This window comes from Stegostoma tigrinum, chromosome 1 (genome assembly GCF_030684315.1).
Source record: "Stegostoma tigrinum isolate sSteTig4 chromosome 1, sSteTig4.hap1, whole genome shotgun sequence".
In the NCBI taxonomy this organism is placed as follows: domain Eukaryota; kingdom Metazoa; phylum Chordata; class Chondrichthyes; order Orectolobiformes; family Stegostomatidae; genus Stegostoma; species Stegostoma tigrinum.
The window spans coordinates 1174097-1200832 of NC_081354.1; the positions used below are offsets into that span (position 1 = coordinate 1174097).

Sequence of the window (26736 nt, forward strand, 5' to 3'; positions counted from 1 at the left end):
GGTGTGTGGGGGCGGGACTATGTGGATGGGGCGGCGCCATGTGGGCGTGGCGGGCACTCGTGGAAGGGGCGGGGCCATGCGGGAGGCGGGGCCGTGCGGTGGGGCGGGTCCCGGTCCTGGTTGATAAGGCGCGTGCGCAGGGCCGCTCGGCCACTCGAGCTGTGCTGGCACCACGGTTGGTGCGGAAATGTCGGTGGAATTTGAGCTGTGCCCTGGGAGGGCCATCGGCGGCGACCAGCCGTGTTTCATCATCGCTGAGATCGGCCAGAACCATCAGGGCAGTATGGACATCGCCAAGCAGATGATCCGGATGGCTAAGGTAGCGCCTGGAGCGTCCCGTGATGGACCCGGACGGTGATTCATTGGGGGGGAGTAGGCCCGGTGCTAGAGCAATGAAACCCACCAGCTTCTCACTACTCCTGGGGAGAGGGGTTTGCCCCTTCCCTCTGTCCCCCACCCCCTTTTCGCTGGCCTCCCCTGTCCATTCTCCATCATCATCCTGTTTAACTCTCCACAGGGTGTGATTTCCATTGTGCGTGTTCCTGCTGTGATCAGTGATTCTCCAGAAGCTGCTGTTTCCAGGCCCCAGTGACCTGACTTGCTTTCCCTCCCATCCCCCATCTCCTGAGGGTTTCCTTTGCTAACCTGACCACCACTCCATTATTGGAATGGTAATTCAGAGGGCAGAAAAATAGAAATTAGAGAGGTGGTCTGGTCAGGCAGATTCTGGAGAGTAAAATCATGTCACACTTTTCAGAAAATTTTCAATATGTAAAGCCTTTTTGATTGTGGGGAGAGAACAGAAGATCTGGTCTGGTCTTGGAAAGATCAACCAGTGCAAAGAGATGTTGGGACAAAGCAGGAGCACTGAAGTTGCTGATGCTGCTCATTTCCTGATATTAGTTTGGTCAGATTAGAATTGAAGTAATAACTTGTGTGTACACTACCTTCACACTAAAATGTGAAAAACTGGAGTGCAAGTGATAGTATTTTACACTGAAGCACACAAGGTGCACCAGAGCTTTGCTAGATGCTTTTGTGTAGCACCATATGAACAAAATCTAGGCTTGGGCTTTATAACTGACAAAGAACATTTTTATCCGATGTAAGTACCAGACAAAAACCATTTCAAACAAGAGACTCTAACTGGAAAAAAAATTGCTGAAGGCATTCCACATTTCTGGCAACATCTGAGGATACAGAGTTAATGTGAGGTGTCCAGTGACCCTCCTTTAAACCTCCAATTCAAATCCAACCATGAACTGTGGACATCCATGACAGTGTCTCACTGCTGAATTCCCACCCCACAACATCCTAGGGGTTGACATTGACCAGAAACTGAAATAGATCAGCAATATTAGTACGTTGGCCTTCAGATCAGGTCAGAGGAAAGATATCCTGTAATAAAGTAGTATCAGAGATAATGGGGACTGCAGATGCTGGAGATTCCAAGATAATAAAATGTGAGGCTGGATGAACACAGCAGGCCAAGCAGCATCTCAGGAGCACAAAAGCTGACGTTTCGGGCCTAGACCCTTCATCAGAGAGGGGGATGGGGGGAGGGAACTGGAATAAATAGGGAGAGAGGGGGAGGCGGACCGAAGATGGAGAGTAAAGAAGATAGGTGGAGAGAGTGTAGGTAGGGAGGGGATAGGTCAGTCCAGGGAAGACGGACAGGTCAAGGAGGTGGGATGAGGTTAGTAGGTAGCGGGGGGTGCGGCTTGGGGTGGGAGGAAGGGATGGGTGAGAGGAAGAACCGGTTAGGGAGGCAGAGACAGGTTGGACTGGTTTTGGGATGCAGTGGGTGGGGGGGGGAAGAGCTGGGCTGGTTGTGTGGTGCAGTGGGGGGAGGGGACGAACTGGGCTGGTTGAGGGATGCAGTAGGGGAAGGGGAGATTTTGAAACTGGTGAAGTCCACATTGATACCATATGGCTGCAGGGTTCCCAGGCGGAATATGAGTTGCTGTTCCTGCAACCTTCGGGTGGCATCATTGTGGCAGTGCAGGAGGCCCATGATGGACATGTCATCAAGAGAATGGGAGGGGGAGTGGAAATGGTTTGCGACTGGGAGGTGCAGTTGTTTTTTGCGAACTGAGCGGAGGTGTTCTGCAAAGCGGTCCCCAAGCCTCCGCTTGGTTTCCCCAATGTAGAGGAAGCCGCACCGGGTACAGTGGATGCAGTATACCACATTGGTAGATGTGCAGGTGAACCTCTGCTTGATGTGGAATGTCATCTTGGGGCCTGGGATGGGGGTGAGGGAGGAGGTGTGGGGACAAGTGTAGCATTTCCTGCGGTTGCAGGGGAAGGTGCCGGGTGTGGTGGGGTTGGAGGGCAGTGTGGAGCGAACAAGGGAGTCGCGGAGAGAGTGGTCTCTCCGGAAAGCAGACAGGGGAGAGGATGGAAAAATGTCTTGGGTGGTGGGGTCGGATTGTAAATGACGGAAGTGTCGGAGGATAATGCGTTGTATCCGGAGGTTGGTAGGGTGGTGTGTGAGAACGAGGGGGATCCTCTTGGGGCGGTTGTGGCGGGGGCGGGGTGTGAGGGATGTGTCGCGGGAAATGCGGGAGACGCGGTCAAGGGCGTTCTCGATCACCGTGGGGGGAAAGTTGCGGTCCTTAAAGAACTTGGACATCTGGGATGTGCGGGAGTGGAATGTCTTGTCGTGGGAGCAGATGCGGCGGAGGCGGAGGAATTGGGAATAGGGGATGGAATTTTTGCAGGAGGGTGGGTGGGAGGAGGTGTATTCTAGGTAGCTGTGGGAGTCGGTGGGCTTGAAGTGGACATCAGTTACAAGCTGGTTGCCTGAGATGGAGACTGAGAGGTCCAGGAAGGTGAGGGATGTGCTGGAGATGGCCCAGGTGAACTGAAGGTTGGGGTGGAAGGTGTTGGTGAAGTGGATGAACTGTTCGAGCTCCTCTGGGGAGCAAGAGGTGGCGCCGATACAGTCATCAATGTACCGGAGGAAGAGGTGGGGTTTGGGGCCTGTGTAGGTGCGGAAGAGGGACTGTTCCACGTAACCTACAAAGAGGCAGGCATAGCTGGGGCCCATGCAGGTGCCCATGGCCACCCCCTTAGTCTGTAGGAAGTGGGAGGAGTCAAAAGAGAAGTTGTTGTGTGAGGACGAGTTCAGCTAGGCGGATGAGTGTCGGTGGAGGGGGACTGGTCGGGCCTGCGGGACAGGAAGAAGCGGAGGGCCTTGAGGCCATCTCCATGCGGAATGCAGGTGTACAGGGACTGGACGTCCATGGTGAATATGAGGTGTTGGGGGCCAGGGAATTGGAAGTCCTGGAGGAGGTGGAGGGCGTGGGTGGTGTCACGGACGTAGGTGGGGAGTTCCTGGACCAAAGGGGAGAAAATGGAGTCCAGATAGGTGGAGATGAGTTCGGTGGGGCAGGAGCAGGCTGAGACGATGGGTCGACCCGGGCAGGCAGGTTTGTGGATTTTGGGAAGGAGATAGAAACGGGCCGTGCGGGGTTGGGGAACAATGAGGTTGGAGGCTGTGGGTGGGAGGTCCCCTGAGGTGATGAGGTCGTGAATGGTGTTGAGATGATGGTTTGGTGCTCGGGTGTGGGGTCATGATCGAGGAGGTGGTGTCGGAGAGTTGGCGTCTGGCCTCGGCGATGTAGAGGTCAGTGCGCCATACTACCACTGCGCCACCCTTGTCTGCGGGTTTGATGGTGAGGTTGGGGTTGGAGCGGAGGGAGCGGAGGGCTGCCCGTTCTGCGGGGGAGAGGTTGGAGTGGGTGAGAGGGGTGGAGAGGTGGAGGCGGTTGATGTCTCGACGGCAGTTGGAGATGAAGAGGTTGAGGGAGGGTAGGAGGCCTGGGGGTGGTGTCCAGGAGGAGGACTTGTGTTGGAAGAGGGTGAAGGGGTCAGTGGAAGGAGGGTTGGGTTCCCGGTTGAAGAAGTAGGCATGCAGGCGAAGACGGCGGAAAAACTGCTCTATGTCCGTCCGTGACTGGTATTCGTTGATGTGTGGTTGTAGGGGAACAAAGGTGAGCCCCTTGCTCAGGACTGACCGTTCGTCCTCAGTCAGTGGGAGGTCTGGGGGGATGGTGAAGATGCGGCAGGGCTCAGTGTGGCTGTCTTCTCTGGGGTTGCAGGTTCCGTCGGCCGTGGGCGGGGTTCCGTCGGCCGTGGGCGGGGTTCCGTCGGCCGTGGGCGGGGTTCCGTCGGCCATGGGCGGGGTTCCGTCGGCCGTGGGCGGATCGGGGAGGGTGTGTGGGCTGTAGTACCTGGACGTGGAGGTGGTGACTGCAGCAGCGGTTCCGGAAGTTCTGTGGCCGGCGGGGGCGTATGTGACGTCATCGGTTGGGTCTCCGGCCGTGTCCTCATGGTCAATGGCGGCGGGTGCATGGTGGGGGAGGGGCAGGGACAGAGTCGGGATTTGGGAGGCGCAGGAATCCTCTTGTGGGTGGCAGGGGCCAGTGAGTTGGTTGTACTTACGATTTTTGGTGTCCAGTAAAGCTGAGTGGAACTGGGTGTTCAGTCTGTGGATCCTGCGGAGGATAAAAAACAGCAGGGGTCCTTTGCAGGTCTGGGAGAGGGAGGCTCTGAGCTGGGGCAGGCTGGATTGCAGTGCCTTGAGGTGCCGGTGCATGGCTGCAAGTGTCTGTTTCAGGACTCGCAGGGAGAACCGCTTCTGAAGGGTCTGAATGTTCTGGGTGTAGAGGTGGTCACGGTTGGGGCCAAATTGGGAAGGCTGAAATGTGGACTGTAGTCCCTTGGGGATGATCTGGTTCCGTAGGCAGGTGCTGAGAAAGGTGATGTGGCTGTGGTACCTGGTTTGCTTCAGGACATGGTCGAGCAGTTTCAAGGCCGAAGAGATTACAAGAGAGTTGCAATGGGAGAGAGATTCCCTGAGGTTGGTCCAGAGGGAGGAGGGTAACTTCTTCAGGTTAGGCATCCCTGGAAGAGGCTTCGCAGTGAGGTTAAAATAGTATCAGAGATAATGGGGACTGCAGATGCTGGAGATTCCAAGATAATAAAATGTGAGGCTGGATGAACACAGCAGGCCAAGCAGCATCTCAGGAGCACAAAAGCTGACGTTTCGGGCCTAGACCCTTCATCAGAGAGGGGGATGGGGGGAGGGAACTGGAATAAATAGGGAGAGGGGGAGGCAACCAGCTTGTAACTGATGTCCACTTCAAGCCCACCGACTCCCACAGCTACCTAGAATACACCTCCTCCCACCCACCCTCCTGCAAAAATTCCATCCCCTATTCCCAATTCCTCCGCCTCCGCCGCATCTGCTCCCACGACAAGACATTCCACTCCCGCACATCCCAGATGTCCAAGTTCTTTAAGGACCGCAACTTCCCCCCACGGTGATCGAGAACGCCCTTGACCGCGTCTCCCGCATTTCCCGCGACACATCCCTCACACCCCGCCCCCGCCACAACCGCCCCAAGAGGATCCCCCTCGTTCTCACACACCACCCTACCAACCTCCGGATACAACGCATTATCCTCCGACACTTCCGTCATTTACAATCCGACCCCACCACCCAAGACATTTTTCCATCCTCTCCCCTGTCTGCTTTCCGGAGAGACCACTCTCTCCGCGACTCCCTTGTTCGCTCCACACTGCCCTCCAACCCCACCACACCCGGCACCTTCCCCTGCAACCGCAGGAAATGCTACACTTGTCCCCACACCTCCTCCCTCACCCCCATCCCAGGCCCCAAGATGACATTCCACATCAAGCAGAGGTTCACCTGCACATCTACCAATGTGGTATACTGCATCCACTGTACCCGGTGCGGCTTCCTCTACATTGGGGAAACCAAGCGGAGGCTTGGGGACCGCTTTGCAGAACACCTCCGCTCAGTTCGCAAAAAACAACTGCACCTCCCAGTCGCAAACCATTTCCACTCCCCCTCCCATTCTCTTGATGACATGTCCATCATGGGCCTCCTGCACTGCCACAATGATGCCACCCGAAGGTTGCAGGAACAGCAACTCATATTCCGCCTGGGAACCCTGCAGCCATATGGTATCAATGTGGACTTCACCAGTTTCAAAATCTCCCCTTCCCCTACTGCATCCCTCAACCAGCCCAGTTCGTCCCCTCCCCCCACTGCACCACACAACCAGCCCAGCTCTTCCCCCCCACCCACTGCATCCCAAAACCAGTCCAACCTGTCTCTGCCTCCCTAACCGGTTCTTCCTCTCACCCATCCCTTCCTCCCACCCCAAGCCGCACCCCCCGCTACCTACTAACCTCATCCCACCTCCTTGACCTGTCCGTCTTCCCTGGACTGACCTATCCCCTCCCTACCTCCCCACCTACACTCTCTCCACCTATCTTCTTTACTCTCCATCTTCGGTCCGCCTCCCCCTCTCTCCCTATTTATTCCAGTTCCCTCCCCCCATCCCCCTCTCTGATGAAGGGTCTAGGCCTGAAACGTCAGCTTTTGTGCTCCTGAGATGCTGCTTGGCCTGCTGTGTTCATCCAGCCTCACATTTTAATATCCTGTAATAACTTCACTTACCTCTGATACCCCTTTGCAGGTCCATTGTCTACAAGGCACACTTCAGGAGTGTTTGGAATACTGTTCACTTAGCTGGATTGGTGCCATTCTGATAATATTCAGAATCCTGAAACTGCTTAGGGCAAAGCAGTCTGCTTGATTGTTAGCCTGTCCATCACCTTGAGTATTTTCTCCCTTCACCATCAATACATTCTGCAGTGCAGCAACATGTAACATCTCTCTACAAGATGCACTGCATTATGGCATTTAAGACTTCTTCAACAGCACCCTTGTAACTCCGTGTTTGAGTCTACCTTAGTTCTTTGAAAAGTGACCAAACAGGTAGATGAGAGTAAACTAGTTGATGTGGTGTATGTGGATTTCAGCAAGGCGTTCGATAAGGTTCCCTACAGTAGGCTATTGTACAAAATCCGGAGGAATGGAATTGTGGGAGATATAGCAGTTTGGATCGGAAATTGGCTTGCTGAAAGAAGACAGAGGGTGGTGGTTGATGGGAAATGTTCATCCTGGAGTCCAGTTACTAGTGGTGTACCGCAAGGGTCGGTGTTGGGTCCACTGCTGTTTGTCATTTTTATAAACGACCTGGATGAGAGCATAGAAGGATAGGTTAGTAAATTTGCAGACGACACAAAGTTCGGTGGAGTTGTGGAGAGTGACGAAGGATGCTGTAGGTTGCAGAGAGACATAGATAAGCTGCAGAGCTGGGCTGAGAGGTGGCAAATGGAGTTTAATGTGGACAAGTGTGAGGTGATGCACTTTGGTAGGAGTAACCGGAATGCAAAGTACTGGGCTAATGGTAAGATTCTTAGTGTAGATGATGAGCAGAGAGCTCTCGGTGTCCATGTACACAGATCCTTGAAACTTGCCACCCAGGGTTGAAAGGGCTGTTAAGGCAGTGTTTTTAGCTTTTATTAATAGAGGGATCGAGTTCTGGAACCAAGAGGTTATGATGCAGCTGTACAAAACTCTGGTGCGGCCGCACTTGGAGTATTGTGTACAGTTCTGGTCACCACATTATAAGAAGGATGTGGAAGCTTTGGAAAGGGTGCAGAGGAGACTTACTTGGATGTCGCCTGGTATGGAGGGAAGGTCTTATGAGGAAAGGCTGAGGGACTTGAGGCTATTTTCGTTAGAGAGAAGGTGGTTGAGAGTGACTTAATTGAAACATAAGATAATCAGAGGGTTAGATAGGGTGGACAGGGAGAGCCTTTTTCCTAGGATGGTGACAGCGAGCACAAGGGGGCATGGCTTTAAATTGAGGGTTGAAAGATATAGGACAAATGTCAGAGGTAGTTTCTTTACTCAGAGCAGTATGGGTATGGAACGCTTTGCCTGCAACAGTAGTAGATTCGCCAACTTTAAGTACATTTTAAGTCGTCATTGGACAAACATATGGACGTACATGAAATAGTGTAGGTTAGATGGGCTTCAGATTGGTCTGACAGGTCGGCATAACATCAAGTGCTGTAATGTTCTATGTTCTACCTTCGGCAAATTGCACTGCAGCAGTTCGACAAGGCAGCTCATTGCCACCTTCTCAAGAACAACAAGAGATGGGCAATAAATGCTGGCCCAGCCAATAACACCCATGTCCCACAAAAGAACTTTTTTAAAAAACCTTAGGAATACACAACCATGACCATCTAGAAGAACAAGGTCAGCAGATATGTGAGAACACCATGACCTGCATGTTCCCTTCCTCCATCCTGATTTGGAAATATATCCCTGCTTCTTCAGTGTTGCTGGGACAATCCTGGAATTCTGTCCCTAACAGCAAATGAACTGCAGTGAATCAGGAGTTAACTTTCCTAAGGCAGTGAGGGATAGGCAATAAATCCTGCTCTAGCCAGCAACACCCCCAATTCCATGTATGAATTTTTAAACTTTTATATGGGATAGATTTGGTTCAGTTATTCACTTTTTAAAAAGAATTTGTTCTAAACTTTTTTCGATACAGGAAGTGTGTAAAGGAAGAAATAGCTGGTAGGCATCTCATTTTCCTAAAAGGTTTCAAGATTTAGTTGGATTATGTACAAACTTTAGTAAACAGGCTTTGTTTTCTAATAGCCAGTTGTTTACAAAAGAATCAGTAACTGTAAATGTATACTGCCTTTGAGTTTTTCCTTCATAGGAATGTGGTGCAGACTGTGCAAAGTTTCAAAAAAGTGAATTGGAGTACAAGTTTAACAAACTAGCATTAGAAAGGCCTTACAAATCCCCACATTCATGGGGAGCCACATATGGAGATCACAAACGTTACCTGGAGTTCAGTCATGAGCAGTATAAGGAGCTCTCCAAATTTGCAGAAGAAATTGGAATCTCTTTCACAGCATCTGGAATGGATGAGGTATGTCCTGTTTTTTTTTGGCAACTTGTTTTGCTTTCAGTTTGAAGTACCCTGTGATGACTGTAAAAAGTCACATTTACATTTGTAGATTTCTGAAAGTTCAGTCTCTTACAAGCTCTGGTAGAGATGGTAATTTCAGGTGATTTCAAGTCTGTCTTCGGTGTATTCTGGTATCTAAATAATTTCCTAAAAGGATTGGTAAGGGTCAAGCCATATCTTGGCTGTTAGCTGGAACCTTGCATAATACAGCACATGTTCACAAACTTGTTATCCTACCCATCTTTCTGTAGAGTATTAAGCCCAGCATACTTCTACATCAGTTTGCCTACCTTGCTCCATAACCTGTATCCTTAATGGGGAAAAAAATCTACAACCTTTCCTTATTATTTTAAAAATTGATTCCCCTCCCACAAAAAAGACATCCTACCAGTTTTTTTAAAATGGAGAGTTTCAGGTTGTCAGCATATTTTGTGAAGAGGTATTTTCTGACTTCACCACTGAACGGTCTAACTGGGCTTTAAAAATTAAGCCCTGTGCTGGTCTCTTCCCACCCAAGGAAATCTGACAGATGGAACTGTCAAATGCTTCAGTTTTTGAAGATGAACTCTGTAGATCTAAATCCTGTACGACATAGATATGTTTAATTTGTCTACTACAATATTGATTCTCGGCACAAAATACAGCTAGTACAATTTAAAGGCTTCGTTTATTTCTCTGATCCAACCCGATGCTGTCATTTTGTTTCCTGTTCTGGTGGAGAACAATTGCAGCTTGTGCACAGCAGGTGGAAAGTTTGGCAAAATTCTGGCTACTTGTAGAAAAGTTTTGACAGAAGACCCCAGACATGATTTTTCAAGTGTCCCATCTTGTGATAATGGGGGAGACAGAAGGGTGTGTAAAATTTGAAATGAGACCTTTCTGACCTGGCGGTGATGATGGGCAGTGTGCATGGCTACACGAACAGGAAGTGTGTCCTGCTCCTGTTTTATTCAGTTAACAGATTTACCTGTGAATGCTTTTACTTTTTGGTTAATACTCAAATACTTTTGACTGTGAAGCCTAATTTCACTTAACACTGAGTATCTTTGCAGTAAGCACAGACTGAAATCAAGTTTGTTGAAATAAATTGAGGGGGAAAGTGAGCAGTACTAGAGATGGAAGGTTACAGCAGAACATACAGCTAGGTAGAATCAAAGGTTTAATGTAAGTCTGCTAGCGGTTGGGTGAATTGTGTTCCTCTGTTTTGTAGATGGCTGTTGAATTTCTTCATGAACTGAATGTGCCTTTCTTCAAAGTTGGCTCTTTGGACACCAATAACTTTCCATATTTGGAAAAAGCTGCCAAGAAAGGTAAATGACTCCGACTCTGCAAAATTATCATTTTGCCTTCTCCAGTTGTACTAATAATTTCTCCTTCTTCAGGTCGTCCAATGGTGATCTCCAGTGGGATGCAGAGCATGGAAACAATGAGAAAAGTTTACAACACTGTGAAGCCCATCAATAATAAGTTTTGTTTTCTCCAGTGCACCAGTGCGTACCCACTGGAGCCAGAGGACGCTCATCTCCGTGTCATCACCGTGAGTGTCACATCCAAACATTTCTGACAATTAAGGCCAGCCTGTCTGCACTATGGGCAAATCTCCATAACAATCACCATAATTGTTCTCCATAACAATTTCTTGTTTATTCTATGATCTTTCTGCCTTTCAGTTTTTGTAGAATATTGCATTAAGGCCGTTCAGTGCAAGGCTTGTACTTGCTCTTTGAAAGTGCTATCCCATTTAGCCTTTGAATACAAGTCGGACAGTAAGGATGTGATGGGTGAACAAAATCTGATGTATACCTGGACACTGGAGGCTGCTTTGGATGACTGATAAAGCAAGTTGACAGAGTTTGGCAGGCTTTCCAGTCTCTGAATGGTCGTCAACATACAAGTGACTCAGTTGTCCTGTATCCTTTGAAGACTTGACCAATGGTCATTCTATTGTGCAGCTATCAGTAGCTTCTGCAGTCTCTTGCCTAAGCCTTGAGTAGGGCTGTGCATTTTTAACACTTTGGAAAGGGTACATAACTTTTGTGTCTGTACACCAGTGTCCTTTTAATTTGGTATAAGCTGGAGGTTTGTGAAAGGAAAGATTGTCCTCTTTTAGTTTAAAAACTGCCACACTTTAATAAATTAAAGCTGTGACAGGCATTGAGTGAACAGACATCTGCCTTACCCAGGAAGTGAAGGGCAGTGCTTCGAGGAAAGTTGCTACACTGTTCTCCGCTCTGAATGAGATGTACCTTTTCCCGTTCTGTTTATGGCTCTGGGGTCAGCTGTTGTCTTGATTCCCAATTTGTACCTCAAGCTGTTGGCCCCATCAGATTATCTTGAAAGTTAGAGTCTCTAACTGTTGGCAGATCTGGGATTAGGGCCCCAATTCAGTCCCAACTTTAGAATTGTAAAGCCTGTGGCAAAATCCTGGCCAAAAAGAGTATCAGCAAGCCAGGAGAAACTCTTCCTGGTTTCCTACAGCTTCTTAATTGAAAGGTCGTGTAAACACCCATTTAACTCTTAATACAGAGAATCAATATGGTCTTAGATGAAGCTCACCATCGCCATATTATAGTTGTAGTACATCAAAATAAAGTCTCAAACTGCAGATGCAGGATGTCTAAAACCAACCAAAATAAAGTTCTGGATAAACTCAGCCCATCTGGCAGCATCTTTTTTTCGTACTGAGTCAGAACATTAACTCTGTTTCTCCCTCCACGGATGCTGACAAACTCTTCAGCATTGTTTGTACTTCAGACTTTTAGATCTGCAACATTCTGACTTTGTTTGTGAATGTAATTTTGAAATTGTCTTCCCAAATTGTTTCAAGTCTGAGAACCAAAGGATAGCCAACAATCACAGGTGTATCTACTGATTTTAAAACATGAACAAGTGAGGGCTCCTGTCACTGTATCCATGCACGCTGCCTGCTATCTCTACCAGGTCAAAAATGTCTTGAATAATTTTACATAGCACTTCTCCTGCTATTCCTGACTATCTCTACCCTAGTTTGCAAAATCCTGCCTGCTGTTTGTAGGTAGGTACTGACAAGCGCAAACCTCTTACCCAAGACCCTCATCTTGTGCTAAGGGTAGGGAATACTCTCATGCAGTAAAACTTCTGATGGCAATTGGTAAAATAGACTCTTTTTATCTTTGGTGCACATGTTGCTAATGTTAATTGGGACCATTGTTCTGCACAATGGTGCTATTTCTTTCTTCCCACTTTCAGGAATACAAAAAAGAATTTCCAGATATTCCTATAGGATACTCTGGCCATGAAACTGGGATTGCTATAAGCATAGCAGCAGTCGCACTGGGAGCTAAAGTTTTGGAACGTCATGTCACTATGGATAAAAGCTGGAAGGGTAATGATCACCAAGCATCACTAGAGCCTAGTGAGCTGCGGGAACTAATTCGCTCGATCCGAATTGTAGAAAAAGCACTTGGGTCTCCCATCAAACACTTGCTCCCATGTGAGATGGCCTGCCACAACAAGGTAAGTTACTTGCAAACAGTTTGTGTGCCACACAATTTTAAACAAGTGTTCAAAATTTCTTTATTCGTTACGTGCTAGTTCTTTATTTGTCTTCATGTAAAGACGAGGAAAAGTTTTTAAACTGTTCAGAATGGATAATCACTTGACTAACCTCTTACTTACAGACACGTGAGAAGCTGTTAATTCCCAGTGTTGACTTCTTCTGATAATGATTTAGTTTAAATTAAGATTGCAGACCAAATGCTTGTTGAAAGAAATTGGTGACATCATAGTCCACAGAATTATAAATTAGTTTGATCTGTACAGAATATACAGAACATGTTGCATTAAACAGTTGAAATTCTGTTTTGTTTTTTTAAATTTGAACTTTTTTGACTTATTTATAGTTGGGCAAATCTGTCGTAGCCAAAATGACTATTCCTGCGGGAACAAAACTGACTCTGGATATGATGACTGTGAAGGTGGCACAGCCCAAAGGCATTGAGCCAGATGACATCTACAAGCTGGTGGGCAAGCAAGTTAACACCAACATTGATTTTGATGAAACAATCACACCTGAAATGATTGCAAATTAAAGCAAGAAGTGCTGAGTTTCTACAAAGATGTTTCATGAACTGGACATCTCAGAATTTTTAAATTCCCAGTAAAATTTGTCCTTTTGATGTATCAGATCATGCCTTTTTAAAATTTATATTGACCCTTTCTCCCTCCAGTTAATGTTCATGTTTACACTTGTATAACTATACACCAAATCAATGAAATAAAAAAAGTCAGTGGTTGATTTTTAAAGCGAAATGAGGAAAATGTGTAGTTTTGACCTCAAAGCTATTCGCAAGGATATTTAAAAGGCAGTAATGTTCAAATTTGGGTTTTTTTTGTAAACTAAACTGTTTGAAATAAAACACAACTTCACATAGCCATTAATGCTACCATCAATTATAAGCCACGGTCTATCTCAAATGCAATGCCTTCCTCAGCAATAATTTGCTGCTTTCCTGGTACAGAAGATAGTACAAACTGTATTGAAATGCTGAGGAAAAGCATTTGGTGGACACAGATGCTCTATTCTGCCCTGTCCACATCACAGAACCAAAGAAAGGGACAAGTAGAAGGGTAGAATTCTGAGCAGAAACAGTGACCGAAAAACCAAGTGGTGGGTATTTGTGTTGGTGAGGCAAATGTAAGGTAGAACAAGTCATGGCTTCCTCTTAGTATTCATTTCATTAATGGCTAAGCAGGAAGGGTAGGTGAGAACAGCTGGATAATGTAAGTAAGCAGTAAGTCTGTCAAATCACCACATCTCCTTTGGCCAGCCTGACTACTTGTGTTCTCATGACTGTCTGAATTGCACATGATCAGTTAGTGCCTACTGAGCTGTACTTAACATTTTTACGTAATCCGCCTAAAATGCGATTGTTTGTGAACACACCACAAATACATCAGATTTGCACTAGGATTGAAACATGGATGGTACAGAACAGATTTGCCTAACTGTAGAACTCCTAGTAAGAACTAGGACTAGAAATAGGCAATTCATCCCCAGGAGCCTGCTCCACTATTTTATGATCATGGCTGATCTCTCAGCCTCAATTCCACTTACCTGCCTGTTCACCATAACTCTTCACCCATTATGGCAGCTCAATGGTTAGCACTGCTACCTCTCAGCACCAGGTGGATTTGAGTTCAATTCCAGCCTTGGGTGACTATCTGTGTGGAGTTTGTACATTCTCCCTGTGTCTGTGTGGGCTTTGACTAGGTGATCCATTCTCCCTGTGTCTGTGTGGGCTTTGACTAGGTGATCCAGTTTCCTCCCATAGGCTAAAGATATGTATGTTAGGTGGATTAGTCATGGGAAATGGAGGGACAGGGCAATGGGCTGAGTCTGGTTGGGATGACCTTCAGATAGTTGGTGTGGACTTGTTGGGCCAAATGGCCTGTTTCCACACCGTAGGGATTCTATGACATAATGAAGTTACTCAATGCTTCAGCATCTTGTGCACTCTGGAGGAATGAATTCCACAGACTCATGACCCTTTGAGAGAAATCATTTTTCCACATCTCTAAATCTGCAACCCCTTAGTGTAAAACCTCTCCTTGTCATGTCCCCACGAAGAAATATTCTTACTACATTTACTTTGTCAATTTGTTTAGCATCTTGTATATCTCAATTAGATTTCCTTGCATTCTTCTAAGCTCCAGAATGTATAAGCACAAATTGAACAAATGGCAGTAGCCTGGATGTTTAGACACATATGATATAACTCTCCCACAATTATTTCTATTTCTCCTGCTCCTGATCTGCTATCTAATGTTAGCTTTATTCTGGAACTCGTTTTAATATTCACATATAGACCAGACTAAGGAAGGATAGTAGTTTCCTTCCCTAAAGGACAATAAATGGCTTACATTTTGTTCTGAGACTCCCCAGCCTTCAGCCAGTCTCCCAGCATCTGCCTGACTAGTCCTTATGAGTTTCATAAACTGGATTTTTAGTACTGGTGCATATAAGTCAAACCGTAAAATTTCTTTCTGCATCTTAGTTTTAAGGACAGCCCCCACCCCCTATTCCACAGGTAACGTCCATGGAGAGAGAGAGCAAAGTAACGTTTCTAGTCTAGACGACTCTTCATATTATCTCTGATGAAGAGTCACCTAGACTAGAAATATCAGATTTCTTACTCTCCATGGATACTACCTGACTCACTGTGATCGCCAGTGTTTATTGTTTTTGGTACAGATTCCAGTACTTTGCTCCACCTTCTGCTGTGGTTATATAGGGCTAGAGTATAGTCACTGGCTCCAGAAGCATATTGCAGGAAGCCAAGCGGACGAGTGCCAAGATAGGATGGTTAGGAAACACACCTCAGTTCTCTGGACTGACTCCGACAGCAATCTAGAATACACCTCCTCCCACCCACCCTCCTGCAAAAATTCCATCCCCTATTCCCAATTCCTCCGCCTCCGCCGCATCTGCTCCCACAATGAGGCATTCCACTCATGCACATCCCAGATGTCCAAGTTCTTCAAGGACCGCAACTTTCCTCCCACAGTGGTCGAGAACGCTCTTGACCGCGTCTCCCGCATTTCCTGCAACACATCCCTCACACCCCGCCCCCGCCACAACCGCCCAAAGAGGATCCCCCTCGTTCACACACACCACCCCACCAACCTCCGGATGCAACGCATCATCCTCCGACACTTCCGCCATCTACAATCCGACCCCACCACCCAAGACATTTTTCCATCCCCACCCTTGTCTGCTTTCCGGACAGACCACTCTCTCCGTGACTCCCTTGTTCGCTCTACACTGCCCTCCAACCCCACCACAGCCGGCACCTTCCCCTGCAACCGCAGGAAATGCTACACTTGCCCCCACACCTCCTCCCTCACCCCTATCCCAGGCCCCAAGATGACTTTCCACATTAAGCAGAGGTTCACCTGCACATCTGCCAATGTGGTATACTGCATCCACTGTACCCAGTGTGGCTTACTCTACATTGGGGAAACCGCTTTGCAGAACACCTCCGCTCGGTTCGCAATAAACAACTGCACCTCCCAGTCGCAAACCATTTCCACTCCCCCTCCCATTCTTTAGATGACATGTCCATCATGGGCCTCCTGCAGTGCCACTATGATGCCACTCAAAGGTTGCAGGAACAGCAACTCATATTCCGCTTGGGAACCCTGCAGCCCAATGGTATCAATGTGGACTTCACCAGTTTCAAAATCTCCCCTTCCCCCACCACATCCCAAAACCAGCCCAGTTCGTCCCCTCCCGCAACTGCACCACACAACCAGCCCAGCTCTTCCCCTCCACCCACTGCATCCCAAAACCAGTCCAACCTGTCTCTGCTTCCCTAATCTGTTCTTCCTCTCACCCATCCCTTCCTCCCACCCCAAGCCGCACCTCCATCTCCTACCTACTAACCTCATCCCACTTCCTTGACCTGTCCGTCTTCCCGGGACTGACCTATCCCCTCCCTACCTCCCCACCTATACTCTCCTCTCCACCTACCTTCTTTTCTCTCCATCTTCGGTCCGCCTCCCCCTCTCTCCCTATTTATTCCAGAACCCTCACCCCATCCCCCTCTCTGATGAAGGGTCTAGGCCCGAAACGTCAGCTTTTGTGCTCCTGAGATGCTGCTGGGCCTGCTGTGTTCATCCAGCCTCACATTTTATTGTCTAAAATAGTAGGAGTTGTCTTTTTATTTATTTCCTCTCATCCCACATGTTTTCACAAGCAGAAACAGTAATTTATCAAATTATTTCATAATTTTAAAGATCTTCTCCAGAGCAATAAGCCCAGTCTGCTCAAATTATCTTGGTCACTGACTCATTACGAAGATGCTTACTTATATTTTACACAAAATTACCAACAGGTGTTCAGGGATGTGTAAATTAGGGGGATAGGTCAGTGTGGACTTGTTGGGCCGAAGGGCCAGTTTCCACACTGTAGGGATTCTATGATACATTAACACCCATGATATATAGTTAACATTGTAACCAGTGACCTTTAGAAAAACAGTTACAGCTCCTGAATATGGGAACAGGAGTTAAGGGAGATTTGTGGAAAATGCAGCAGGATGGAGAACTTCCAGTTGGAACAGTCAGAAGCAATGGGGATGTTCTTACACCTCGATAGGACTGGATCAATGTTGACATACAATGGTTAACTAATTCTGTGATAAAGATTTTAGATTAAGAAACAATGGGAAGGGGACACTGGGTTAAAGCATAAGTAAGGATGTGCACAGAAGATTGGAGAGGAGAACAGCAATAAAGTAGGAAGGATCAGCCACAGGCAAAAGAGATCAAGATAGGGCAGCAGAGATAGTAGGAACTGCAGATGCTGGAGAATCTGAGGTAACAAGGTGTACAGCTGGATGAACACAGCAGGCCAAGTAGCATCAGAGGAGCAGAAAAGCTGACGTTTCAGGCCTAGACCATTTCTGAAGATTGGGCAGCATGTGAGTGTAAACACATGGAGTATGGTAAATATGACTGATTACTAAAGGTGCATCTTGTCACGGGATTACAAATAGGGCCTGACTCAAAGAGAAATCACCGTAATTATAATATATGCAGCAACAATATAGAATGTAAAGAAGAGGGTTGGCAATTTTGATCAAAGATATAGTTGCAGTGCTAAAAATGATAATGCATCTGAGGGGTCAAAGACAGAATGTATTGTTTTGAATTAAGAGACAATAGATGAGTGCATATACTGCTAATGTATATTACAGACCTACCAAGAGTGGGAAGTTGATCATACAAACTGTTCATCACCTCTGTAAAAGCTTCCTATAACTGTGTAAAATCTTTTTCATCTTTGATTGAATCTGCCTCAGCAATGCACTCTAGTTCCTAACCACTCACTGCGTGAACAAGGTTTTCCTTGTGTTGATCCACTTCCTTTGCCAATTACTTTTCAGTCTGATAATCTTGGCAATCTCCTGATTGTTTCATAAATGGGAACAGATTCGTTCTATTTCCTCTATTCAGGCCGCTCCATCAAATTATCTCTTCCCCTTCACCAAGAAAAACCATCCCAATGTTTCAAAACTATCTGCGTAATTGAAGCTCCTCAGTCCTGGAATGATCGTCACGAGTCTTTCTGCATCCTTTCTAATACCATTCACGTCCTTCCTAAAGTGTGGCACCCAGAACTGGACTTCAGCTGAGAGGATTACATCACAGGAAACTGTCTGGACTTTACAGTAATGATACTGAGGGGCTACAAATATCTGGATATAAATTGAAAAGGGAGGAAAGTTCATTAGTGCCAACTTGGCAGTTCAGTTTAATAGTTTTCCAAGAATTGGGTAGATTCTTTCATCTTCTAACTTCTCCTGGCTACACTATATCAGAACGTCCCAAATTCTCCAACTTTAATGGGCTTTTTTTGGTGGGACTCATATTCAGGGTAATTTCATACTGTAATTCTCAGTTTGTCACATAATTCCATCAGAGTTATCTATGTTAGGGTTTCTGCATGGTCCCTGTGTGCAAGTTGAATCTATAACGCTGAAATAACTGTCTGATCATTGGAATACCTGTGCCATAGAGTGAAACAAAAAAAAGGCAAAACTTATAATAAATGTGAAAGAAACAGGGAAAAGGTGAAAAAGGAAATGACAGACAAAGAGACAATAAATGGTAATATATCAACAGATGACACAAAACAGTTGAAAACTCTCTTATGAACGTGGATGGGTCTAGTTAATTAGGGACGAAAAGGAAATAATCTTGTGTCAAGCGTTAGATGATATGATATTTTTATTTATATTCACTAAAGAGGGGATAGTCGTTTGATGGCACAAAATTAAGTATTGCTGAGAAAAGGCACTTTTTGTAAAAGCTTATCATTTTGCGTTCATCAGGACAATATGGAAGAAATACCAATAAAAGGGAAAATAAACATACTGTATGAGAACAGAGTGCTGATTGGTTGGCTAGTAGACTTTGATTGGTAAATGCATTGCATGGAGAATGCACCAACTGACAAATTTTGTTTAAATTTTAAACCAGGAAGGTTACCTGTGATTAGTTAGGCGTTGCTCCAACAAATGAACCAGTCACCTATTTTATTGAATCTAAACAGGTGCAATGCGTGGATGTGTTCCTTCTGTCTGTAAAGAGGGTTCTAAATATTGATATAAGTAGCTTCTAACACGTGGGTACGTCACATTGCCAGTCTAACTGACAACCAATGTGCCTTCGATCAAATGTGTCCTTTTCAGCAATATTACAGAAGGGATTACTATCAAGGTCACAGTACAAGCTGCCTAGTCTGAATGGGATGCATCCTTGGTTTATTTAAGGGGCACACAAGTGGAAACTGTAGAGATTGTTGGCATAGTCTTACAATCCACCATTTAAGTATTAGCTCAGAGTCAATTAACAGCACTTTAAAGGTTCAGGTTCCACTTCAGAACTTGAGCACAAAAGCAAAGCTGTCACATCAGTTCAGTATGGAAGGTGTGCTGTATTGTGTTGAGATCAGCTTTTTGGGTAACATATCAAACTGAGGCTCAGCCTCATATCACAGGTGGATTAATAAGATCTCATTGCACTATTTCGGAAAAGGACAGGGGAGATCTCCAAGGCATCATGGTCAATATTTATCCATAAGCCTAAATCACATAATGATTCTATTGCTTTAATCTCCTGGTCAGTGTCACATGGCTGTTTATGGGATCTTGCTATGATCAAATTGATTGGTGTATGTCCCACATTACAACAGTGACTATACTTCATTAAAAAAAAGTACTTTATTGGTTGGAGCAAGTTTGCAATGTCCAGTGGTCCTGAAAGGTGCTATATAAATGTAAGTCTTTTCTTGCTGAGTGGTGCATTTACATCATTTCTGGCCAACAGGGATATCAAGGCCTTAGAAATAGTGCAAAGGAAATTGAGTAGAATGCTTCCAAGTAAACATTTTCGGTTATGTGGAAAAGCAGGCGAAACCAGGGTTACTGTCCCTACAACTCAGAAGTTTGAGAGAAGACTGGAGATAAAACAATGAGGTGAATAAAGCTTGATCATCAGGAGCCACAGACTAAAAGCACTGGTACTGAAGCAGAGACAAGATGGGAAACAAACATGTTTTATGCTGCAAGTTGTTACGTTCTGAAATGAGCTCTCCAAAAGGGTGATGAAAGCAGATTGAGCAACAACAACGTTGACAACTAGTTGGAGTGGGGAAAAAACGGGGGAGTGGTTTCCGAGCCAGCACAGTCACATAGGATGAATGGCCTCCTGCAGTGCTGTATTATTCCCGAATGGATGATTTTATAAATGCAAGCTTCCAATGGTGCAATCTGATTTGGAAAGTTTCATCAGGGAGATGTATTTTTGGCAAGTAGTAGGCAATTGGTTAAACTACAGTACACTGAGATAGGCCCTACATGGGGAGCGACGATGAAAAAAAAATCAATATCAAATTTACAGAACTGAAAATTACAAGTCATCCATTCATAATTAAAAGAATACCACCTCCAGTTTATGTCATAACCAAACCACAAACTGGTTTTGGTGATTTAGATCATTGCATTATTCACCATTCAAGGCAATATAATATTCATAAGCTCCATCCTCCATCGATGATAAATTCTTTTCCAGTGACGTAGGCTGACTGTAAAGACAAATAAACAAAACTGCTTTATAATTTGGAACTGACATTCACACCAGTCCTTAATTCAGCGTGACCCGAATGCTGTGCTTGGTCTTGACTCTGTGGAATGCTAAAGATATCCTCCAGTATAAAAATAAAAAAAATTACTTTTAACAAGAGACCTCCAGCATGGGGTCCAATACCCAAACTGGCTCTCAAAGCTTACGCTAATCAGCCCTTTGTTCTTATGGTTTTCATTAACTTGTTCGAATGTGTGGACCTGAAGGTTTTGATAGGGCTCTTCCTAGTGCCTTATTCATTGGTAAATCCTAAAGGTGCTGTTGCATTGACAACTCCTGATTGTGTACAAATGCCACTTTGGTTTCACAAAGTCTAAATGATCGCTGATTTATGCTTTAAAGTCAATTATCTTAAACTAGAAATCACTGGGTGGAATTTTCCATCAGGATAGCAGCCAGAGATTTTGGGTCTTCCAGCCTAATGCTTTCTGAACTTCATTATATGGAATTTTCACATTTATTCTAAACAGCCATCACAGCCACTTCCTCATTCCAGTGACATTACAGAACCTACATTTTCAGGGTATGTTATACATCTGTAAATAAATACTCTGAGCTTTTTAAGTTGCTGGTTTGCTACATACTTCATCAGATGCCAGATATACACAAAGGTGAGCCACTTCCTCAGCAGTGGCCATTCGACCTGTCTTCTGCCTGTCCAGGAAATCTTTCAAAGCCTGGGTATGAGGAAAAAGCCTGGTATTAAATATATTTAATGTTGCATTAAAACCACAAAGGAGTCTTGTCACTGTAGTCTTGCTAGAACCTCTAGATGGATTTTCTCAAAATGGGAACATTTTCAGTGGTAATGAATATTCAAAACTGATCAAAAGTAAGAACCATGAATAGACTTCAATATGTAAAACAATTATTTACTACAGGGCAAGAAAACATTGCCACAGACATACTTGAAGAGATGACTGTATCTTTAAAATGAAAAGTGGATAAATCAAACATAGGAAGATTCAGGACAATGGTAAGAAGATCAGGAAGTGTCCCGAGTCTCCTCCAGTGGTCCCCAGCATCACAGACACAGATACCAGTCTTCAGCCAATTCGATTAATTCCATGTGGTATAAAGAATCTGTTGGAGACACTGGATACTGCAAAGGCTACGGGCCCTGACAATATTCTGGCAATAATACTTAAGACTTGTGCTCCAGAACTTGCTGCTATCCTAGCCAAGGTGCTCTAGTACAGTTACAACACAACGTAGAACATTGCCAGTTACATCCTGTACACAATAAGCAGGACAAATACAACCTGGCCAATTTCTGTCCCATCAGTCTACTCTCGATCATCAGTAAGTGATGGAAGGTGTCATCAACAGTGATAGCAAGCAGAACCTGCTCAGCAACAATCTGCTCATTACTGCCCCGTAAGCACTGAGTTAGTACTGAGTTTGAGGTCTTGGTTATCTGGTGGTGGAATAGTGGTAATGGCACTGGATATATACTCCTGAGGCCAGGCTAATGCTCTAGGCACATGGACTGAAATCCTATCACATCAGCTAGTGAATCCAAATTCCATTTATAAATCTGAAACTGGGACTAGTTTAGGTCAGGATTATGTTTGGCATGGACTGTTTGAACTGAAGGGCCTATTTCCATGCTGAACAACTCTCTGACTCTATGAATCTTGTCCAGTGATGACCATGAAACCACTGTGTAAACACCCACCTGGTTCATGAATGTCCACATACTTCCTCTCTCCACAGCCAATGAATTTGGAGCAGAAGTACAGCATGCGGTTTCTCTGTGGTTATAAAATCACAGCTGATCTGTTTGTATTCCTAGTTACTCCCAATAATGTTGATTGTTCTACCTAATAAGAATCTATCCATCTTTCTCTATAAAATATTCAGTGTCCCCACACCTCCACCAGCTTCTGAGGCTGACAATTCTGAAGTCACGCACCCTTTGAGAGAAAAGCTTTCTCCTCATCTCTGTCCTAAAAGGCCAACCCCTAATTTTAAAGGATCTGTGGGGAGGAAACATCCTTTCCTCACCCACCATGCCAAGACTATTTAAGATCTTATATGCTTCAAGTAGGTCACCCCTCACTTTCTAAACTCCAGTGGAAATAAACCCTGTCTGTCCAACCTTTTGTCATAAGACAACCCACTCATTCCCAGAACCATAGAAACAGGAGTAGGCCATTCAGCCCATCAGACCTATTTCAATATTCAATTAAATCATAGCTGATCTGTGGCCTAACTCCATATATCTGCATTTAGTCCATATCTCATAATACCTTTGTTTAACAAAAATGTATTTACCTCAGATTTAAAATTAACAATTGATCATGCACCCAGTGCCATTTGAGGAAGAGGATTCCACACCTTTGTGTGTAGTATTGATATAGTAATAAAATAAAACAAAGAACTGCAGATGCTAGAGATACAAAGCAGAAACGGAAACTGCTGGAGAAACTCAGCATTATCTGGCAGCATCTGTGGAGGGAAAAGCAGAGTTTATGCTTCAAGTCCAGGAACTGATCCAGTTCTCCAGTTTAGTTCTGAAGAAAGGTCACTGGACTCAAAACGTTAACTCCATTTTTCTTTCCAGGGATGGAGTCAGACCTGATGAGTTTCTCTAGCAATTTCTGTTCATTTGTTATTGATGGAGTAAACCTCGTCTGAGCCCAGTCCAATGCATTTACGTCTTTCATTAGATAAAGAGAGCAAAAACTATACACAGTACTTGAGATGCACACTCACCAATTCCCTATGTAACTAAAACATAATATCTTTAAATTCATGTTCAATTTCTCCTGTAATGAAGTATAGCATCAATTCATCTTCTTGATTACATTCTGAACCAAAATGCCTCAATCTTCTGCACTTTGGAATTCTGCAGTTGTTCTTTGTTTAAATCTTTGCTTTCTCATTTTTGCTAACAAAGTGAACACAGTCACATTTTCCCACATCATACTTCATCTGCGAGATTTTCGCCCCTCACTCAATCTATCCAAATGAAGTCTGCAATTTCCTTTTGTCTTTCTTCTTCACAACATTCTTTCCAACCTATAGAGGTGTTTGCTGTGAATTTAGTCACTGTGCTTTCACTTCCCTCATTTAAGTGATTGATTTAACTTATAGAAACTTGAGACCCCAGCCCAAACCCCCAACTAGTTGATAGTGGGGGATTCTGTGATGGTGACATCATTGAAAGTCAAGGAACAGTGGTTATTGTTAGATTGTCTCTTTTGGAGATGGTCATTGCATGATATTTGTGTGGTATGAATGTTATTTGCCACTTGTCAGCCGAAGCCTGGATACTGTCCAGATCCAGTGTAAGAGGAGCCACAAATGATACTGAACAATGTGCAATCATCAGTGAGCATCCCCACTTCTGACCTTATGATGGCGGGAAGTCCACTGATGAAGCAGCTGAAGGTGGTTGGGCCGAGGATACTAGCCTGAGGAACTCCTGCAGAGATATCTTGAAGCTGTGATTATTTCCGACGTGCCAGGTATGACTCCAGTCAGTATAGAGTTTGCTCCCTCATACCAACTGAGTCCAGTTTTGCTCAGGCTCCTTGATGCCCCACTTGGTTGAATGTAGCCTTGACAACTAGGGCTGTCACTCTCGCCTCACCTCTGGAATTCTGTCCATGTTTGACCCAAGGCTGTAATGAGGTCAGGAGCTGAGTGGCCCTGGCGGAACTCAAACTGGGCGTCACTGAGCAGTTATTACTGAGCAGATGCTGCTCGATAGCTCTGTTACTGACACCTTCCATCAGTTTACTGATGATCAAGAGTAGACTGATGGGGGGTAATTGTGCAGGTTAGATTTGTTCTGCTTTTTGTGTATAGGACACATCTAGCCAATTTTCCACATTGTTGGGTAGATGCCAGTGTTGATCTCATCTCTATAGCCAATCCGCCTGAATTGCTGTCTTCTATCACACGTCATTATTGGTAAGGCAATGTTCATCACTTATTCTCTCACACTACTTCTGCAATCTTAATCTGTCAAAGGCTAAACCTCCTTCTAAAGTACCATGAATTGAAGATAGAGCTACCAAATTAGAGCCCATTAGAGCTAGGAAATGCTAGTGTAGGAATAGTTCCTATACATCTACCTGTTGAGGATTTGGCCTCGCTTGGATTCTCTCTCTCAGGGATGGTGTGTCCACAGTACCTTGGAAACAAAAACAATGTATTTGGAACATTTAATTTTGCAATAAGAATACTTTGTATAAGTGCTGAAAATGAAGCCTGTATTGACTGTTGGTAAACAGCATTCCACTTACTGGAATTACATAATTTACAAAGGAACAGGCTAGTGGCTCAACCAGCCTGCATTAGTGTTAATGTTCCACAGGAATTATCCTCCCCTCCCCTCCACACCATACACATTTCCTCACCTTACCCCACCCCAACAATATCTCTTCCTTCTTTTTTCTCCATTACGTTTTTGTCACTTTCTCTTTCAGAAGTTCAAATATATTACAATTATGGTATTTATTTACTTTTTCTTTCACTTCTTTAAACTATGCAAAAAGGTTCATCAGGCATGAACAATGAAAGCACCCCTTTTATCATCTGTTCTGGTTAGTCTTTAATATATTTTCAGTTTCCAGGTGTTTCTCAATCTTTGAATAACAATTCCACTGTCTTTTCTAACGCTGATTAAGTTAACCATAGTTCCTGGAATTCTTTTTTTTAAATGTATCTTGGAATCAAATTATCACACAAGTGAGCTTATGGGGTTGAACCAACACTGTAAAGGCAATTTCACCTACTCATCTCCATACCTTCAAACATTTCCTCAAAACCTACTTCTTTGATTAAACTAAGTTGCCTTCCTTAATTCTCATCCTGGTTCTTGTTTGGCCATCCTTCACCCTTATAAAACACTGTATTTTCTACATGAAATTTGCATTAATACATAGAAAATTTAGTGTAACAAGTCTGTCTGCACAGTTCCTTAAATCTAAAAAATAATTTGGTTCCTGTTAAGATGCTTTCTTATGTTCAAAGACATAAGGCTTGCTAGGTATTATTGTACAAATGTGAGGAATAGGAATGTGATACTTTTGTCATGTTGCTATGAAGGCAGGCAATGTTTACAACCAGGATTTATTTGACAAAATGAGAAAAAAAAACTTCATGATTACCTGGACATACACAGTTGCAAACGATACCTTGTTCAATGAAATCTGCAGCAACAGACTTGGTCAATCCAATAACAGCTGCCTTGGAAGAGCTATACGCACATCTGTTTACAACACCTGGAAGGAAAACAGGAAGAGGTTTAACAGAATAACTCTCTCTTAAAAAAGTCCACACAACAATTTGCAAAACATATCCAATGCACATTAGCCTTTGGCTATTCCTGGAATATGCTTAGGGAGCAGTGATCGAATTTTACATTCAGTTTGAGGGAATGAAGTAGGGTTGAAACTCTATTTTAAAACTTAATTAAGGTCAATAATGACAACATGAAAGCAGACTGGCCACAGTGAATTGGCAAACTAGGTTAAAGGGTAGGTCAATAGAGATTTAGTGACAAACATTTAAGGGGGAGGTTTCAGAGTACACAGATCGGTGTGGCTAAATAAAAAGAAGCAAATGCGGTATCAAGCTGACAGTAAAGTCAAAGTAAAGACTGAAAGAACTGTGGATGTTGTAAATCAGGAACAAAAACGAAGATTCTGGAAAAGCTCAGCAGGTCTGGCAGCATCTGTGAAGGAAAAAACAGAGTTAACGTTTCAGGTGGGGTGAGTTCTGAGGAAGGGTCACTGGACCTGAAACATTAACTCTGTTTTTTTCCTTCACAGATGCTGTCAGACCTGCTGAGCTTTTCCAGCAACTTTGTTTTTGTTACAGAAAAGTCATATAATTGTGCCAGCTGGTAACTCAGAAAATTAGTCAGAATGTTAAATAAAAGCAGAGGAGAAAAAATAAACAGCAAGAAGGGAAATATTAGAGCACAAGAGAAAGCTATACAGAAATCTAAAAATAGCTGATGTTTCTAGAAGTATTTAAAAAAAACTTTTAACATTGTGAGTGTTCCCTGTTTGTATATTCACATATTGGAAAACATAATCCACATAGTCAGTTCCATCAAAAGTAAGTTTAAATTGAAAAATCCCTCAACCAATACGGGATATCCGAAAATAAGCAAATAGAAATTATTGGAGCAACTCTGCAGGTCTGGTAG

General features: G+C 44.6%; 2 protein-coding genes across 6 annotated transcripts in view; one reads left to right on the plus strand and one right to left on the minus strand.

Annotated features, from left to right (window-relative positions):
- Window positions 1-125: 125 nt before the first annotated feature.
- On the plus strand, window positions 126-13290 carry nansa (N-acetylneuraminic acid synthase a). 2 transcript variants are annotated; one of them, XM_059646072.1, is made up of 6 exons: window positions 126-319; window positions 8625-8840; window positions 10090-10189; window positions 10262-10416; window positions 12108-12374; window positions 12761-13290. In XM_059646072.1, exons 1-6 carry the CDS (start codon window positions 188-190, stop codon window positions 12947-12949), a joined length of 1059 nt encoding a protein of 352 aa, XP_059502055.1. In that variant the 5' UTR covers window positions 126-187; the 3' UTR covers window positions 12950-13290. The 2 variants fall into 2 exon arrangements, with proteins under 2 accessions (XP_059502055.1, XP_059502081.1); XM_059646098.1 differs by lacking the exon at window positions 8625-8840.
- Window positions 13291-16404: 3114 nt separating this feature from the next.
- bdh2 (3-hydroxybutyrate dehydrogenase, type 2) overlaps window positions 16405-26736 on the minus strand; it is a 68521-nt gene continuing 58189 nt past the window's right edge. For 2 of the 4 annotated variants that reach the window (XM_048529014.2, XM_048529023.2), the window contains 4 exons: window positions 25691-25804; window positions 24653-24711; window positions 21152-21244; window positions 16405-20508 (listed from right to left, as the gene is read on the minus strand). In XM_048529014.2, coding sequence (XP_048384971.2) covers window positions 20455-20508; window positions 21152-21244; window positions 24653-24711; window positions 25691-25804 — 320 coding nt within the window. In that variant the 3' untranslated portion in view covers window positions 16405-20454. The remainder of the gene's footprint in view (window positions 20509-21151; window positions 21245-24652; window positions 24712-25690; window positions 25805-26736) is intronic. The other 2 variants (XM_048528994.2, XM_048529004.2) reach the window with 2 other exon arrangements.